Below are 18,467 nucleotides of genomic sequence, written 5' to 3' on the forward strand. Positions count from 1 at the left end.
ACCGGCGAAGCGTTCCCTGCAATAATATGTCTAGGAGAAGCGCTCGCTGTCGACGTCCATTAGTGTGGATCCAATCCCGCACACATTAAGGCGCCCACGTTCAAGGATGGACTGCGGCTTGGCCCATTGCGACAGACTCATTTTAGACAGGTGCCGTTGACGATGGAAGAGGCAATCTTCTCCAAATTACCTGTAAACGGTGCCTCAGCGACTGCTTGGTATAAGCCGTCGGCCGAGAGGCCTGATGCCACTCCCATGGAGTTGGGCAATGCAGACGTAGTCTACCTTAAATGCGGCAAGCGCGGCCATATGATGGCTCGCTGCTATGCCAGAGTCCCTGCTATGACGAAGACGCCCAGCAAGAAGACTCGCTACTTAAATGATGATGGCAGAACCAGCGTGCGAGACGCATGAGTTCTGCATCGACCACTAAGGGGTCGGGTAATGGAGGAGCGTAGTTGGGGCGGGGTGCCCTGCTGACGCGGACTCTAAAGCTACCTTAAATTTCAGAGTTGTCGAACAAATGGGTAGGATAGTCCCTGAGGTACCGAAATTTCGGACCTCAACCCTTCTGGTCTAAAGCGCTCAAGTACGAGCTATGATCATGTGATGACCCTTCTCGTGGATTCGGGTATATCACAGAATTTTGTGAAACTCGCGTCCTTCAGAAATAGACCGGCGGTGATTCCGTCGCTTTGCCAGGATGGCAAGCGAGAAGCGGCGACCATTCGTGTAGCGAACGGCGCGCTCGTAAAGTCTGAAGGAGTTCGAATTGAACTCGCCTTCAGCTTTCGTGACTTCTCTTGTAAAGAAAAGTTCACAGTGTTTGAAATGGAGAGTCCGTATGACCTCATCCTAGGCATGCCATTTCTTACAAAACACCAACCATGTATAAACTGGCGTGGACGCAAGGTTAATAACTCTACATAGGACACTGGAAAGAATGTGCTCCTGCGTAAGGCCTTTTATGCAACTGATGTCGTGTCAAACAGAGTTGAGGGTGCGTTGACGGGATGTCAAATGTCATTAAGTCCTACCCAGCTCGGAGGGTCTGGTGTAGTGATAGACGATGACAAGAAGTCATGCGTTCAATGGTCCTGCAAAGAGCCAAGCGCCTGTGGCGGAAGCCAGCGAGCTGACAAGAAGTCAAGCGTCGCAAGAATCGTCACCGAGACTAGAGCCTGGTGCGGTTGGGAGTGGTGCGTTACCCGAAAAAGCAAAGGCACGTCAAAGGTCGTGGTGACTTGGAAAACAAGTTCCCGACATAAAAGTACGATCAAAGGCACGTCGAAACGAGTGACCTTTGGATCGATCCTGACAAAAGAGGTCGGTCTTCGAACGAAGTGTTCGAGGCCGTCAAAGCCAAAATAGCGGAGGCATCCTCAGTTCAGGTGCTCCAGCACGTCTTGAAAATTGCCGAGGAGATAGTAAAACTCCCGGAGATGCCGTTGGATATGTTTTTTTGCCGAATTAAAGGAAGGAAAGATCCACGAAAGAGTCAGACCAATTTCAGAACAGAACTTGTTGGATTGTTGCTCGTCGTCTGCAATGGAGGAGGGCGTCCTAAATACAGACAAAAAAACGGTTCAGTGATCAAGGCTGGGTCGCCTTGAGAAAGTAATTCCATTATTTGAGGTTCTGTTAAAACATCGCGATGTAGTTCCCAGAAGAAGTACCGAGACGCCTACCGGCATATTGGGGCATCGGATACAAATAGACCTCGAACCTGATACTAAATAAAGTGTAACCAATCAATGGCCTTTGCCAAAAAAACAAGTCAATTGTATCGATGCGTTTTTCGATATGCGAGCCAAGGCGGGACATGTGCATGAAAACAAATCACCTCACTGCAGTCCGACCTTTTGTGTGCGTAAATCCACAGGTTGATGGCGCGTGGATCATGCTTACAATAAGCTAAACACGGCGGCCATACCAGCTCATTGGCTATAAAGGATGACTACTATCGGGTACTCATGAGAGAGTGCGATGTAGCTAAAACAGCTGTAAAGCACCCCAAGCGTATGCTTTGGGAGTGGCTTGTGATGCACCAAGATTTTAAAAACGCACCAGCAACATGGTGGCTCACGTGATGCGTCAGCACCGTGCCTACGCGTTAAGTAGGACTGAGGACGGGCTGAGTGCAATAGAGTTGTACAAGCGTCATTTCGGCACTGAATGCAGACGCCCAATTGTACCAACTTGCAAAAGTGCGTCATTGCGGTCCCCGAGACGCCTGTGCTGGGCTGCATCGTAAGGTACACATGGTGTACAAGCAGACTTAGACAAGGTAAAATCGGTAAGGGAACGGTCAATCCTACGACATGTGGAGGATTTGCGCGAATTCCTAGGGTTCGCTAATTACTTGCATAAGGAAGCAAGATTTATGCTGAGCGAACAAAGCCCTTGTCTGACCTCCTTAAGAGGACGCAGAATTGGTTTGGTTAAAAGAACAAGAGATGGGTTCACATCAGTAAGTCAGTCTCTTATGGAGGAACCGGTCTTGGCATTGCCAGACGTGGATAAGCCCTTCAGCGTCGTCTGCAATGCAAGTAACTTTGCGTTCGGTAGCGTGCTCACGCAAAAGGATGACGACAGCGTTGACAGTGTCATCTATTATCAGTTCCGGCTTTTAAAAGCCGGGACTAATCTACCCTGTGCATGACAAAGAGCTACTCTCAATAAAGTATGCTGTTGTAAAGTTTCGAGTGAAACTATTGAGCACCGAACCATTTGTGGCTTACGCATCACTGCGGACCTTCAATAAATTCATTGCACCTCTCACCTACAATGGCAAGAGGGCTTACATTCTTCTCTGGATTAAATTTAAATTAAATACAAGCCGTGGAAGTTGAATGTCTTTGCTGACGCACTATCGCGCAGACCATACTTCGAGGCAAGACATAAGGAAAGCGTGTCTCGTGATAAAGCACAAGTAGATTTGTCAACGTTGGCAGCCACAGAGGTCTACCACGTAACGAGCCCGTTGGCCTCCGAAGTAAAGGATGGCTAAAGTCAGAAAAAATATTGTCGCCTGCTGTTGGATCACTTTGGTGGACGAAGGTCTCCCTACCGTCACATCTGAAGGCTAAGCTAAGTCGATTTAGCTACAACGGTGGCTTACTATGTCATCAGCTGTCACCTTGGATCCCTTAAGAATCTATGTGCATCATTACACAGGTCTTGAGCTGATGATCTTTCACGAGCTCCATGATGCACCATCTAGTGAGCATCTGGCCGAGAGACGACATTCTTTCGAGTGTCGGAAATTTTTTGGTGGCCACACCTATATCGATGGGTGGTCAACAATATTCGCTCCTGCAAACAGTGTTAGCGCACAAATCCTGCATCGTCCAGCAATACGCCATTGAAGCCGCTGCTGATTCCAACGGATTGTTGGAAATCGGTCAGTCTGGGCTTCATGTTTGGTATGCTTGGCCACAAGGGTCGGACGGGGTTCGGAGCAGAATATTGCATTTAGCACCATGCAGTAACACGATCACAGGGAGGAGGCAATTCCTTTGTTCCTGGATTATGTGTACCGACTATATTGGATGCCGGAGTCAATAGAATGGACCGAGATCCACGTTTTACTTCGGGTTTTGGCGTCATGTGCTTAAGCTGCTGGGTAGGAAGGCCCACATGTCTACAGCCGATCATAGTCAGACCGATGGCCAAACTGAACGTTTTAATCGGGTCGTGGCGGATGTATTGCGCACGGTAGCGACTCCCAAAGAATGAAACAATTGTTCTTCGTAGAGTTGGCTATCAGTAACAGTGTCCACGCTAGTATTGGTGAGCCACCTACTGGACTGCGCAATCCTCGGACACCAATCTCGTTTGTGCGCAGCCCGAGTCTTAGTAGAAATGGGCCCCTTTCTACGCTCGGTGCGAAAAAAAGACACAGTTACGTCAATATGAAGATGACCTGCGAGGGTATCAATTCAAAGACAATAACTTGTCCCCCCAACGTTGCGAAGGCCAACTTACCCTACGTCAACAAAGCAATTAACTCATCGTCTCGCTAGTTAGCTCAGAGATTCTTGAGAAAGCTGCCCATTTAGGTGCAGCTGCTTCTCGGTTGGGCAGAACCTCAAAACGTGTCGTTCAAACCATCATTCACAATGGTGACGCAAGAGAGCCTGGGCGTAAAGCTCAACCGACGGCACGTGAACGTGTTCAGTCGACGTCACAAGCCAGTCGTATTCAACGTGACTTTGTGACTGGTGGCATATTACCAATGCCAGCTTCATCCGAACGGCCTTTTCGGATGGGACGAGTGCGTCGCTCCTAGAGCGCGCCTTTCTTAATGCACACAATTGTTATGGCATCTATATTTGTGGAAGGCTTAGGGCAATCACTTGATCATGTTTCCCCGATCCCGGTCGTGTTGCATTTTAATGAATCAGCCGACCATTACGAAGCGAAATCCCTGCGCCGCTTTTAGTCACATTCCGATGTGGCGCGACAATAGTCACAGCGACGTAGCTTCACTCGTTTGCATGTGAGAGAAACAATGGGTGGTACTGTACCCCCTTTTTCTTCTCATCACGCCGCAACTGCTAGTCCACACGAAATTAGCGCAGCACAGCTGGTGTTCCTTCTCATAGGCAGACACTTTGACGCGCAGCGCGTCGGCCGGTTTCCAAGAGTTCAAATTCCTTACGTATCATCTCTTCCTGGAATATATTAAGCTTCTGCTGTACGGAGCGGTGGGCAACGCCTTCCAGCAAGAAAGGGTTGGTTCCCAGCAGCATCAATCAGTGCAGGTGGCGCCCGGTAGGAGCGACGATTTCACCCACCTACTCGCGGCAGTCTATCTTGCATCCGTTCAGTCGCAAGCGCTGAGCGCTGCTGAACGACGGCTCGGGGATCTCGAAAGTCAAGTCTCGCACCTGACTTCAATTCTTCACGATGTCCGCGCGAAGGATCGCCACGGTTACCAAAGGCTGAAACTTTGACTGGACCTTTTAAAGAAGTTGCGGCTGATAAATCCGCGTTACACGCGTGATATCTATCTATTTCCAAGTCCGTATCGTGGTGGGAGGAGTCATTCGGCAGGAAATATTTTTCACCTTCCCCGTCACCCACACCAGATAGACGCTCGACTCACAGTCGGCGTCACCATCCATATCCATGTAAGGTGCAATGGGTGAAGTTTGGATGCATGCCCTGTGCTCTTTACTACTATGAGGCGATGTCAGCGGTGTCGACTCCTTGTAGTCAACAATGAGCGACGGATCTACATCCTCACTGTGAAAGTGAGATGGATCTGTAAGTCCCGTTAGCGCGACAGCAGCAGAAGCTGTCGGCATTGCTACTGAGAGACTAGGCAGGGCTGCATATTATCGCTGCGCATGCGCTTCGTGCGTGATTGTGTGGGTGTCTTTGCAGACGATCCACCAGCTTTGCCTTTTTTAGGTGGCATGTCAGGCGCCGTGTAATGACAAGGATGTACACTCACTGGTCACTAGGAGTGATAGAGAGGACTAAAAACTGGCGCGTAAAGTAGCTCGCTGCCTCTCTTCCCCCGTTGATGATTTTCAAAGATGTAAAATCCGCTCTTAAAAGAGAGAGTGGTGAAACGGGCCAAAGTTTCCCTAATATTACACAAAATGATTAAGTACACTTTGTGTACTTAACGGGATGGTCTAATTACTTTATGTATAGTCCTTAGATTTGCCACTTGGGTGTGAGGCATAAAGTGACCCAGTTAACAAGTACGCACGTGAAGCTGGATTACCGCTTCCGTGACGACAATTGCTAAGTTCTTTGGGTGAGGTCGCTCAAGTGCCCACCAACTACCTCACTGCAAGTGAGAGAAGACGATCAAACCGCTTTCTTGCTGTGCCTGGAGGTGTGCGTAAGTAGAGCATGGTGCCTCCTCGACAGAGGGTCCATCTGAGAACGAGCGCTTCCCGCGCTTCGATTGGAGGTTCTGAACCTCAGCGCGCATCTCACAGGAGATGCGCGTCTTCCAATCAGGGTTCTAAAGGAGTATGCCTCCATAGAAGCATGACCCGCACCCTTAAAACCACGAGAGGAAAGGTATCCCTGCCTCTTCAGACAAACGAAGCGAGCTTGTAGCGAGCATCGGCTACGGTCTTTTTTTTCGAGCCGTTCACGGAAAGCATCCAATCTTACAAGCCAGGCCTCGCGGCCTACGCTTTAAGCTTTCAGTAGAAATGCTTCCAAGCTGATTTATCAAGCTCAAAAGCACCAATCGATAGAACTAATGTCTTTTTGCGTCAGTATTACCAAATTTGGATATATTGGAACAATTAAGTCGAACTGATTAAAAGATAAGAATTTTGTACTTCTTTATTAAGCTCCTCGCATAGGAAATAGTACTTATTATCCCTTTATAAAAGATTATATCTAAGTATCCGAACACTCCGTTATATCATATTCCTTAAACAACAGTCACTTTAGTGACTGATTCATAGTGACCGAGAGTACCATTCTGTCTCTCTCCGTTAATAAACACTTGTTGGTTTTGTATTAATTCCAGCTTAAATCAATTTGATTTAATTTATCAACTTTTATTAATTACGCCTGGTATCAAAACCCGTGCGCGTCGCCTGTGAGGCAGTGAAGCTGGCAGCTGCACGGCCCAGTGCTTCTATTGCCGATTCAAATGTTTCAGTAGACGCTAATGCGTTTACTGCGGGAAAAACACCTCCTTCTCGAGTTGATGGAATGGTATAATTTCACCTGCTACTCCCATTGTAGGTGACTCGGCCGAGACGGCATCATCGCCTGACTCGGTGGCAGCTATTAAGGACTTTGGATGAACCGGAGCCACGTCAGTTAAACCTATGGTCTCTAACGTGACAACCAAAAAGGCGATGTCGAAGTTGTTTCACACCTCACCAGCGCCTTTTGGCTCGGAGCATCTTGTGATGATTCCATGGACGACGATCACTCTGGTGATGTTGGTATGCATCACCAGGAACGAAGTAATCCCAAAGGTCACTTCGGTAAGCATGCTTCTGTTAGTGCTACTATGCATCACCAGGGACGGAGTGATTCAAAGGATCACTTCAAGAGTAATGTTATCGTAATCGTTTACATAAACTCACGGTAGAGGGACCGCAATGTTTGCGGTACGCTCCCGAGAAAAAGCTCTAGTTGCCCTGATCGATACCATTTTCTTTATTCCACTCATCCAGGCTTGACAAGCCTTGTGAGAACGAAACGGAATTTTTCGCCGATGCCTTTTTTTCGGCATCAGTGGTACACTGTAAGCGGGCAAAGAATGTCGTTTCTTTGTTCCAAGCTTGAAACACAATCGTACAGAATGGGCAGACCATAGACCGCGAGGCCTGGCTTGACAAACTGGATGCTTTCCATGAACGGATCGTAGTCGGTGCACGCTACAAGTGCACCATTTATCTTGAGAGGCAAGATTACGTTGCCTCTCGTGGGAGGACTCATGCTCATGCCGCGACTTTGTGAAATATGTCATCCCACGTGTGCGATGTCACTTATTGGTGCGTCGTGACACTCATAAATTATGGATTAAGAAAATACATCCTGAAGTTCGATCAAATCCTTATATAGTGGATTTGTCTTCAATGACTCCCAAGATTGGGACGTAAATCTTCCATCCGAGTCTTCTCATCGAGGACACTTTCGTTCATCGATGAGCTGCTGAGAACCCATTCGCTCTCAGGAAATGCTATTGCCGACCGAATATCGGCCATATAATTTTCATCTGTGACAAGTACGCAGATCTGATTGACTTTGCCACAACGCAGATCACGCAAGAATCGTTTCGGTGCTAGCGTCGGCAATTGAGTTATCTCGAAGATAACTTCGGAGGCGCTATCAGATCAAGGGTACAAGCGCCTACACTTGATCCGTTATTTTCTAAAACAGTTTACGTCTCAGTTTCCTCTTTGAAGTTAATTCCAAAGGTAGCTGGATACTTTCGACCACAGGTTTCTGGGGATTATTCCCGTAGTTTCTTGGCGACTTATTCCATCAAGTTTTATTTAAGGAGTATCCCCCCTACTACCTCTTGCTGTGGTTGCGCAACCACAGCGAGATCGTCAGCAATCGACTCTCCAGTCGATCTAGAACTTTCATACTTTCTCCTATAGACAGGCGTTGGATATTTTCTTGGATGTTGCTTTTCCAGAAAGCATCCTTGTTTCATACCACTCAACTTATTTAAATGGTCGAACTTCGGCGCTGCCTCTAGATAGCCGTCGGTAACTATGTTCACGTCACAATGGTATACCGCTGACGCTGCTTCTGCCTGCGCACAGCCGTCGGGATCGAACTCCAGAGTGTGATGGATATTTACACTGAGGACTTGCGCAGTCATGCAAACGACCGAACAACAAGTAAGGCCATCGCACCCTTTTAGGACATTCGCACGCTTCTGGACGCGCCAAGACGTTCATCAGACGCGCATTTGATGAGGAAGAGGTAGGCATCATCATGGCTTGATGCTGCCAGTTTATGCATAGCTCGTACTTTCTGAGCCATGGTTATCCTAGGATGACGTCAAAGTTTTCATCCAAATCTATTACGATGAAATCATCATCGTACTTTTTACCCTTTGACGTATATTCAATACCAAATACACGTTTCTTTACTGTCACAGATACGCCTGTTGCTAGGCGCACTGTCATACTCGTTAGAGGGGATATCACGCTCACTAAATCTGAGCCTGCGATCTTGTAGCGATTAGCGTCGATCGACGCCCTACAGTGGAATAGGGACTTTAGCGGCAACTTTTTCGCTTCTATAATTTTCAAGGTGATAAGGTTAACCTTATCACCATGGGCAGTTAAATACAATGTTTGCGTGTGAGGAGCAACTTTCGTTAAAAGGCCTACAATTCCTTTGACGTTGCTGGATCAGTACGGCACATGCACCCTTCTACCCCGACCGTTTTTGACGATCCGCCTGGTCGTTGCGATTTGGCAACAGCATTACATCCGTGTCCTCCGCTGTTTCTAGCGGGAGGTCGATCATTTCGCTAAGTGCTTCTTGGCACTGGGAGTGGGGCACAAGATCATAGATGCAGTGGCCCGTCTTTTGACAACGATTGCATTTTTGCGATCATTTAAGACTTGAAAAGCGAGGCTTCTCTGTTTCCACATACGAGAGGTCCATAGGTTCTGGACCTCCGTTTTCTTATCGTCTCGGAGGACGATAAGCGCCAGAGTGGACGAAAGCCTGTTCAAGAATGAATTCCTCCTGTTCCGCTATATTGATCGCCAGGTCGAGCGACTCTAGTTCGAGCCGGAACAGGTGAGTCTTAACCGGACCGTCTCAAGACGTTTTATAAACACAGTTACCTGTCTTTGTTAATTAATTGGATGACTCACGATACAGTTGACAAGGTATCGTGTAGGTTGGGCATAAGTGTTTAGGTCACGCTTGCCCTTCTTCCAATCCAGAATCTCGGCTCCAGCCCTGAATTTGGCACGTGGCGGCTCAAATGTTTGCCTGAGCCGATTTTTTTTCTTAAAGACCTCATACGACCCAAAGATCAATGAGTCGTGAGAATCTTGGACCCATAAGCCCAAGATTTTGCACGTCCGGCTAAGTTGAACATGCCAAATTTCACTTTCGTCGCATCGTCATTGATGCGGCCAGCTTCAATGGCGTCGTCAAATTCGACGAACCATCTTAAAAAGGAGTCGCCTTCGACTATATGTGATAACCTATTCATAATTATGTTTTAATTTTATTTATTTCAAACTTTTATTGAATTGTTTCATTAATTTATATTTTATGGCTTAAACTAAGAAATATTGATCATTATGCTTTCGGGTCGACGCGAAGCGTCGGCCCGCTAGCAGCATGTAAATGCTGCTGTCTCAACAGTTCAAACTGTTTAGCACCCTCTTCTTTCAAAATTTCCGCGTGTTGAGAGCCTTGCTGGTGAAGTAATGCTACTTTTCTTGCGTATCGTCGATTTAATGTTGTATGAGCTCGGCTATGGCCGCATCTTGTTCATCTGTCCCAAAGTGAACAGCATGGCGCCAACGACTGGCCCGCCTACGACCGAACTCATGCGGTCGGTCGCTCTCCATTCAAGGTGACTCAAATGGGTGAACCTTTTACGCGTTGCTTGTTAGCCTTCTTGAGGGGCTTGAAAGCTCCCTCCATCTTCATTCTACATGTCGATGTTGGATCGAACGTCCGTAGGCTACCAGGTGTAACGGAGCACCCTTTGCTAGTACTAATAAAAGTACTAATCAACCTACTCTGTTTACAGTGAAGGTCGGGGCCTCGATAACTTAACTTCCACGACGAGCAGAGGAAAGTTCTAATAGCTAAGAAGCGTAACGATCTTTTATCTACTAACAAATTTAATATATTCGTGAATAACTATCTCTGGCGGCTTCTTGCGCACCGCACAATCGTGTCTTGTGACGAGCCTGGGATTGATTCAAACTGAAATTAATCAATCGATAGAACTGATTTCTTATTGCGTCAATATTATCAAATTTGGAAATATTGGAATTATAAAGCCAAAATCAAATAAAAATAATAATTTTGTATATATTTATTTCCTATTTATAGAAAATAATATTAATTATTCCTTTTATAGGAAATATATGGAACCGGACAGATTATTCTTTGTGAAACATAAGTGATAATCAGCACCTAAATAAAAATACAAATGCACAAAACGCCTATTCTGATAAGCAGCCAATGCTGCTGCTTCTTGTTATGAACTAATAAAATCCTTGCTCCAATTTTTTAAACGAAACAGATCAGTGCGCAGCCGAAGAGAAAAAAGGTTATACCGGTTATATTTAAATCACTCTCACCTACGAAATCTCTCGTGCGGTGTGTGCGAGATCTGTCACCAAGAACAAAGGCATCTTGAGGGACAGCGCCCAACTATCTTCATTGCCGTGTGTGGTACCAAGTGACGTTCCTCTCTGTATTTTTCCTAGCATGTTTGGCCGATTCTTTAAAAATAAAGAGGACGGCAAGAATGGCCCTCCAGGCCATCAACGCCAAGGTGGACAAAACGGAACGATCGACGACCCTCCGGTCGGTGGAGGCTTTTTTAATCTCCCACCTCCCGTAGCCAAGCCTTATGGTACCTCCAACCCCACTGCTTTGAATAATTTTGTACCCTCAAGTGGAACTGGAGGATACCCACCTTCCGTGACCTATGGTAACTCCAGTACCCAGGACAATACCGCAGTGCACGGCTCGGATATGTTTGGTGGCATGGCAGTTCGAGAACCTTCTGCTGCGAAGCCAATAGCAAGGTATCAGCCTCAGCATCCGAATCAGTATGGAGGCAATGGAGGTGCACCTCAAAGCGCGGCGAATGCGCCACATGGGACGTCAGGAAACAGTTTATTTACTGGACTCGCAGTTGCTTCCGTTCCAATGGTATCAGTCTCAGACGCGAGTACCCATGTACCGATCATACCGGTACCGGATGACACCGGGGCGTCAACAATCCCAACGTATACTAGCGAGCATAGGAAGTCGATGAAAAGCTCAAGGCTGATTCATCATAATGAAGGTGGTAATACTGATGCTTTATCTTCGTCACAGTTTTCTCGCACTAGTGCAGGCAGTAGTAGTGCGACATCGAAATCGAGTTTAAAAGGTGGAAAAAAGAAGAAAAAGAAGACGTTCCGTCCTGGGTTTGGTCGACAGCTTTCGGATGAATCTGCTGCTGCGTTGCAACGTGGTGATATTAAAGAAGATGAAGTGATTTTACAGCAGCAGCAAGAAAAGAGTCGCATTTCGGATCACTCGGATACTTCTCGGAACACGCGTCTTGCGACGAATCCCACTGATTTGGCTCACTTGCTACCTCCTGTTAAATCAGGCTCCGTGTTGCAAGGACTGACCGTGCATCATGGGAGTAAGAAAGCTTCAGGTGGCAGTGTGTTAGCTGGTCTCACGGTCCACACACCAGCGTCACCCGCTTTGTCTGTACCTAAGAATGAGCCTTCTGCTGACTATAAACCTAGCAATCTCTTGTCGGGACTGAGCATTCAGAAGACGCCAAGCACGATTCGAAGTGAAAAGAGTTTAGAATCAGTAACTGTGATTCCAGAAGTCGAATGTAATGATGAACCCGTGCAGCTTCTTGTTTCCACGCCAGCATCGCCAATAACGCCGGAAAATCGATTGCTTCATACGTTACGAGACTTTCATGAAAGTGCTGTTGGGTTTCGTCAATTAACAGCGAAGCAGAACGAAGAAGAAAATCGCCTTTTGGAACGTAAAGTGCATCTAACGAGCCAATTAACGCAGTTTGAGTTGGATTTAAGGGACGTCGAAGCGCAACAACACCATGCGTGTGAAGTCGAAGACTTTGAGAAAGCCGATGCTTTGAATGCAACGATCAATAGCGTACGCCATTGCATCTCCCTTACGGAAAGTGACGTTCGCAAAGTCGAGAGTGAATTGGTGGCGTTTCTCAAGGCGAAAGAAAAGGCGTTTGCGAATCAACTTAAGAGTACGCGCGGGACATTACGGGAGCTCGAAAGCTTTTGTGAAGACCAAGAATCGGAACGAACGATTGCACGGAATGAGTACAAATTATACCATTTGAATCAAACCCAACAGCTTCAATTTGAGGCGGAACGGATCGAGACGGAGATGCATCATGTCTCGGTGAGTCTCGAGAACGTCATTGCTGAAAAGTCAGAGATTGAAGCAACGATTGAAGGTCAATGCAGTACCGAGTTTGCGATTCAGGTCCGACTAAGTGACGAAAAGAAGGCCGTGGAAGAAGAAGTGCGGGAGCTCGAACGAAAGCTCAAGGATAAGCGGAAGCGCGTTGAAGCGATTCAGTCGTCGATTGATAGTGCACAGCGTGACATTAATACTGTTCGAAAGCGGTACTCTCGCCAATTAAAGCGCATTGCGGAACGCGAGGAAGGTATTAAAAAGACCAAAGCCGAGGTCGAATCTGATGGAAAGCACCTGGCGCAGCAGCGTGTAGACTTTGAGAAACAAATTCAACAATACACGGATACTGTTGCGGTGATTGGCAAACGCATTGGAGCTGTGAAAGAAGAGATGCGAGCCGCTACGTTACTGGCAAATGTCTTGGAAGTACAGGAGACTCGTCGGGAGCAAGCGATTTTGCGCAAGAAACAGCAAACGGCGGAGCTGAGCTCGCTTAATGATGCGGCCGCTATTGCCGAACAGAGTTTCACGATGCTTCGTAAGCAGCACGAGGAGCTTGAAAAGTCCTCTGCGATTCATCGTAATGCCATTGCATCGGCAGAAGCTATGATTCCACGGCTAGAGCAAGAAAAGAAAGGAGCTGCGGCACAGCGGAATTTTAAGGAAGCTGCTCGGATCTCAAAGGATATCAAAGCTCTTGAAAAGGATCGTTCGACCGCCGAGGAGATGGTGGAAGTCGTTGAAATGGAGATGCACGATTTAAACGAGCGCATTGATAAGCGACAAGTCGAGTTTGAAGAAAAGAAGCAAGAGTTGAAAAAAATGCAAAAACGTCTGGAATTGGCCACGCTGCACGAGCTGTGGAAAGAAGCGAAGCATTTACGAACCGCATTGCATAAGATTGAAAAGCACAAGAGCGAAGGCGATGCGGCTAGTGATGGAATGGACTTTCGTTCATCAGCCATATTGCTGATTCAGGCCGAATACGACGCGTGTATGCTCCAGGTGGAGTCGTTTGAAAAGAAGTATGACGTGAGTGATCCTGCAAAGGACGAACCTGTGGAGGAAGAGGACGATCACGACGATGAATTGATTGATGGCGATGAGAATGACCGAAGTGACCATGTTTTACGGTCGAGTTTGATCGGAAGAACCACGGATGGGAGCGCTTTGGATGGAAATGTTGAGGATTTAGAAGACAGCAGCAGTGCGCTCAAGGCGATTGAAGCTCAGCTATATGAACTTGAGTCGAAAATTGAAATCGCGACGGAGAATGAAGAGTATGAATTGGCCGCGAGACTTGACGAAAAGATTGAAATTTTAAAAGAACGGCAGCGGGCGATTAAAGTATCGAATCCGGTGACTGATGCTTGTGAGAATAGCGTGGATGAGGCTGACGAAGAGGATGAAGAGGAAAGTATGAGGGACGATCTATCTGATGATGAAGACGAAATGGAGGAGGAATATGGTCATGAAGAAATGGTTAGTCCGCGAATAGAGGAAGAGAAGGTGCTGTCATTCGAGACGAATGAAGTGGAAGCTGTAATGCTCAAGGAGCAGGTCGAAACTTCGATAGAAAACAAGAAGAATGGCTCCGTTCCGTCGCATCAGGAGGAATTGCAGTCAATGCGAGAAGAAGAGAGGTATAGCGGCAGTCAGCTTGAAGCAGGTGACTCGTCGGTGACGGTGCCGCATAAGTTTAAAGGACAGATAGACGAAATTACTTGCTCGAGTGCTGCTGAGGCAGTTGATAGCCGCATGCTGGAGCATATATTACCTCAACAAAGCACTCATACAAGCAAAGCTCTCTTTGGTGGACTTCAAATGAGTCCGAATGTCGTCACGAATGCAACGGAAGTTTTGATTTTAAAACCTAATGACGAATCGCTTGAACGTGAAGTAGAGGCTTCTGCAACTTCCGAAATCTTTTCACCTACGTCATCGAATATGAAAGACTCTTTCTTTGGAAATCCCGATTTGTTGACTCAGCAGGCTAGTCAACTGGCCCATTCTGCGTCTCCGTTTTTATTTAATGGTTTGCATATGAGTGGAAGCCTTTCAGTGAGTCCACTTTCTTCGTCTGTTCTGAAAAATGTTTTGAGTGAAGACGGAGAAAGAAATGTGGATGCAAGTTTAATAGAAGCGAATGCAAGCGCGAGTGACGACGTGTTTGGTGGCTTGCAATTGAGCTCAAGTGTCGTGACGGATACATTAATGAACGCTACGAGAGCTTTTGAAGTTGAGGAATTGCCGTTGAATGGCGCGACGTCTTCGAAACGTGCTCTGAAAGAGGTTCCTACGGATATGTTTGGTGGGCTGAAGTTAAGCAGCAGTGCTCCGTCAGTTCCAATGAGAGCCTCTAGTGAGACATTTGGTGGTCCAAAGCTTGGTGATAGTGTTGTAACAGCTACGTCGGTCAGCTTTGCGAAAGAGAGTTTAGAAGAGGAAGTAGATGGTGTCAAGAGAGATGAAGAAGGCACGCGAATGTCGATTCACGAGCTCACGGAGCATGAAACTGAAGGTTTATGCGCTGAAGCGGAAACGACGATGACGATTTATGAAGCTAGTGCGGACGATACGCAGATATTGAATGGCCAAGTCGAAGACACAAGAAAGCACGATGCGATGCAACTGTAGACGTAAAGAAGACGTGGGTGTTTACTTTAGTGGAAATCATACGTGGTGAATGCATTTGTGTGTTGGTGTAGCTATCTCGGTTGGAAAACTAAAGTGATTATAGGACACACGCCGACGACGACCAAAATACTGTCGACGTTTCAAACATGAAAGTCGACTAGTGCCATAAAGGTCATGATGCTATTCAACAGAAAGATGTCACGTCGTATCACACTTCGCTGTGCATCTACTGTAAAAAAAATTGAGCGGTCGAAGAAGAATGAGATATGAGCAACAAGCACGAAAGCATAAAACACGTGGGCGCGTGGCCAAGAGCTCGCCATACCGGCAAGTGAATAGCTATTTTTGGTTATTTTGGCCATGAACGCCAAAATTTCGAGCAAAGCGCATGCGCGAATTGAATCCATAGACCGGGGCCTGAATTTTTACGGCAATGATGGAATAAAGCCGTGTTGCGGTAGATAGTATGGAGGTTAATTACCGCGGAATGCCGCGAGGAATGACGTGGCGGCCACAACCATCACTGTGAGCATCATGGCTTTTGCACAAAAATAGCTCCTGGGTATCAAGACCGCTATAGCTTTAGTAAAAAAGGAAGAGTCACGTGCAAAAGCTTGAATTATTCAGTCAATAGCCCCATGCGCCGCTACAACGGGTTCGAATCCGGAAACATATCGGCTGTTACGGTTTAATCTTGCGTGATAAAACGAATTTTTGACAATATTACGGCACATGTAAAGCACGCGGCACTAAATCGCACTGGCGTACTATTTTCGAGGTATAGCCTTACAAATCACCTTGATAAATATAGATGCAAATTAGGTAGTTGCTGGCACTTTCGCTGCCCGAATCTGACGATCACCCGACCAGTTCTGCTTCGTCAATCATACCGATGCCGTTGTAATTTATTTCAATTTTGCATCAATAAAGTAAATATTCTAGATTTACGTGATGTCAGGTAAATCCATTTTAAAAAATTACCTTCTAGAACAGTCTCCGTGTGAAAGTCACTCTCATATCAGTGCCATAGCGACACTTCTTCGGACACGAAAGGCAAACTCGCCTATTGTTTTTCAACGATTTGTTCTCATTTCATCTCCTCTGTCCGATTTCAAACGTCTCATCGCTGCGCACCACAAGCCAAGCAATCCTAATCTAAAAGTACACAATGCGTGTCATTTTGAAATCTGCCTGACCTTCGACACAAGATGAACCCAACGCTAGCCGTTGCCGTAAAGAAAGCCTCGGCCCTCTCGCCTGCAGGCCGCCGCCTCTTTTCCTCTGGCAAGGACATTCGCTTTGGCATTGAGGGCCGTGCAGCCATGCTTAAGGGCGCCGACCAACTGGCTAATGCCGTGCAAGTGACCATGGGTCCCAAGGGCCGTAATGTTGTCATTGACCAGTCGTACGGTGCGCCCAAGATCACCAAAGACGGTGTGACTGTCGCCCGTGCGATTGATTTCAAGGACAAATTTGAGAACATGGGCGCCCAGCTTGTTCGTTCCGTCGCGAGCAGTACCAACGACGCAGCGGGCGACGGCACGACATCGGCCACTGTCCTTACGCGATCTATCTTTAGCGAGGGCTGCAAGTCGGTGGCGGCTGGCATGAACCCATTGGACCTACGCCGCGGTATTCAAATGGCCGTTGACCACGTTGTCGACGGTCTTCAGAAGCTTTCCATGGACGTTGCGGACAAGGAAAAAGTCGCACAAGTCGCGACGATTTCAGCCAACTCCGAGGTCGAGATTGGCAACCTTATCAGTGACGCAATGGAGCGTGTGGGCAAGGAAGGAGTCATTACCGTTCAAGATGGCAAGACGCTGTTTAATGAACTAGAAGTGGTCGAAGGCATGAAGTTTGACCGTGGGTACATTTCGCCTTACTTCGTGACGGACAACAAGACGCAGTCATGCGAGATGGAGAACCCATATATTTTGCTCGTGGAAAAGAAGGTGTCTAGTCTCCAAGCTATACTTCCAATGCTCGAGACGGTAGTGAAGCAACAGCGTCCACTTTTGATTGTAGCGGAAGATGTTGAAAGTGAAGCACTTGCTGCTCTCGTGATCAACAAGATTCGCGGTGGGGTCAAAGTATGTGCCGTCAAGGCCCCGGGCTTTGGCGACAACCGCAAAGCCAGCCTTCAGGATATGGCTGTACTCACTGGCGCGACAGTTATTTCTGAAGACTTGGGCCACCGTCTCGAGACGGCCACGCCTGAAATGCTCGGTAGCGCTAAGAAGGTTACAATCACCAAGGACGATACGCTCATGCTTGACGGTGCTGGGACATCGGAGTCTGTGGATGAACGCGTGAATTTGCTGCGTGCGTCGATTGAAAGCACGACGTCTGAGTACGAAAAGGAAAAGCTTCAGGAACGTCTTGCCAAGCTCAGTGGCGGAGTTGCTGTCATTAAGGTTGGAGGAGCCAGCGAAGTCGAGGTTGGAGAGAAGAAAGACCGTGTCGTTGATGCCTTAAACGCCACCCGTGCGGCTGTTGCAGAAGGCATCGTGCCTGGTGGAGGTGCTGCGCTACTGTGGGCTTCGCGCTCGCTCAAGACGCTTTATGAATCATGCGCGAATCTCGACCAAAAGGTGGGTGTGGAGATCGTCGAACGTGCTTGCCGAGCCCCTGCGACGCAGATCGCCCGGAATGCTGGCCATGAAGGGGCTGTGATTGTGGGCAAGTTGCTCGAGAGTGACTCGCCTGAATATGGCTTTAATGCCCAGACTGGCGAGTATGTGAATCTCGTGGATGCGGGAATTATTGACCCGACAAAGGTTGTGCGCACGGGTCTTGTGGACGCTTCCAGTGTGGCGTCGCTTATGATGACGGCCGAGGCGCTTATTGCTGACCACCCCGAGGAGGCGGGAGCTGGTGGTCCCCCCATGGGAGGCATGGGTGGCATGGGCGGTATGGGCGGCATGGGCGGTATGATGTAAGGATGTGGCGAGTTGTTTATTCCGAGGTAGTTATCCCGATTTTGCTTTTATAAGTCTTTTGTAAAGCTGCGATTGAACGTCTTGATCTTAGTATGTAGGATCAAAAGAGCGCTAAGCAAAATAGAATTAGTAGTTTTTGCAACAATGAAGTGGGTACGTGGGTTACCAATGGGCTAAGAATTCAGAAATAGGAAATCTTTACTTTATGAATTAAATTTCCAACACTTCCACTGAAAAGTGGTTAATTCGTCT

General features: G+C 47.4%; 2 protein-coding genes across 2 annotated transcripts; both read left to right on the forward strand.

Annotated features, from left to right (window-relative positions):
- Positions 1 to 10,926: 10,926 nt before the first annotated feature.
- CCR75_007523 (uncharacterized protein) lies at positions 10,927 to 15,273 on the forward strand (the record flags this gene model as incomplete). The annotated part of the gene is made up of 1 exon (XM_067965582.1): positions 10,927 to 15,273. One exon carries the CDS (start codon positions 10,927 to 10,929, stop codon positions 15,271 to 15,273), a length of 4,347 nt encoding a protein of 1,448 aa, XP_067815516.1.
- A 1,208-nt stretch (positions 15,274 to 16,481) lies between these two features.
- Positions 16,482 to 18,215, forward strand: CCR75_007524 (uncharacterized protein; the record flags this gene model as incomplete). Its single annotated transcript, XM_067965583.1, has 1 exon — positions 16,482 to 18,215. One exon carries the CDS (start codon positions 16,482 to 16,484, stop codon positions 18,213 to 18,215), a length of 1,734 nt encoding a protein of 577 aa, XP_067815519.1.
- Between the last annotated feature and the right edge of the window lie 252 nt (positions 18,216 to 18,467).

Source organism: Bremia lactucae, linkage group LG8 (genome assembly GCF_004359215.1).
Source record: "Bremia lactucae strain SF5 linkage group LG8, whole genome shotgun sequence".
NCBI classification, from domain to species: Eukaryota; Oomycota; class Peronosporomycetes; order Peronosporales; family Peronosporaceae; genus Bremia; species Bremia lactucae.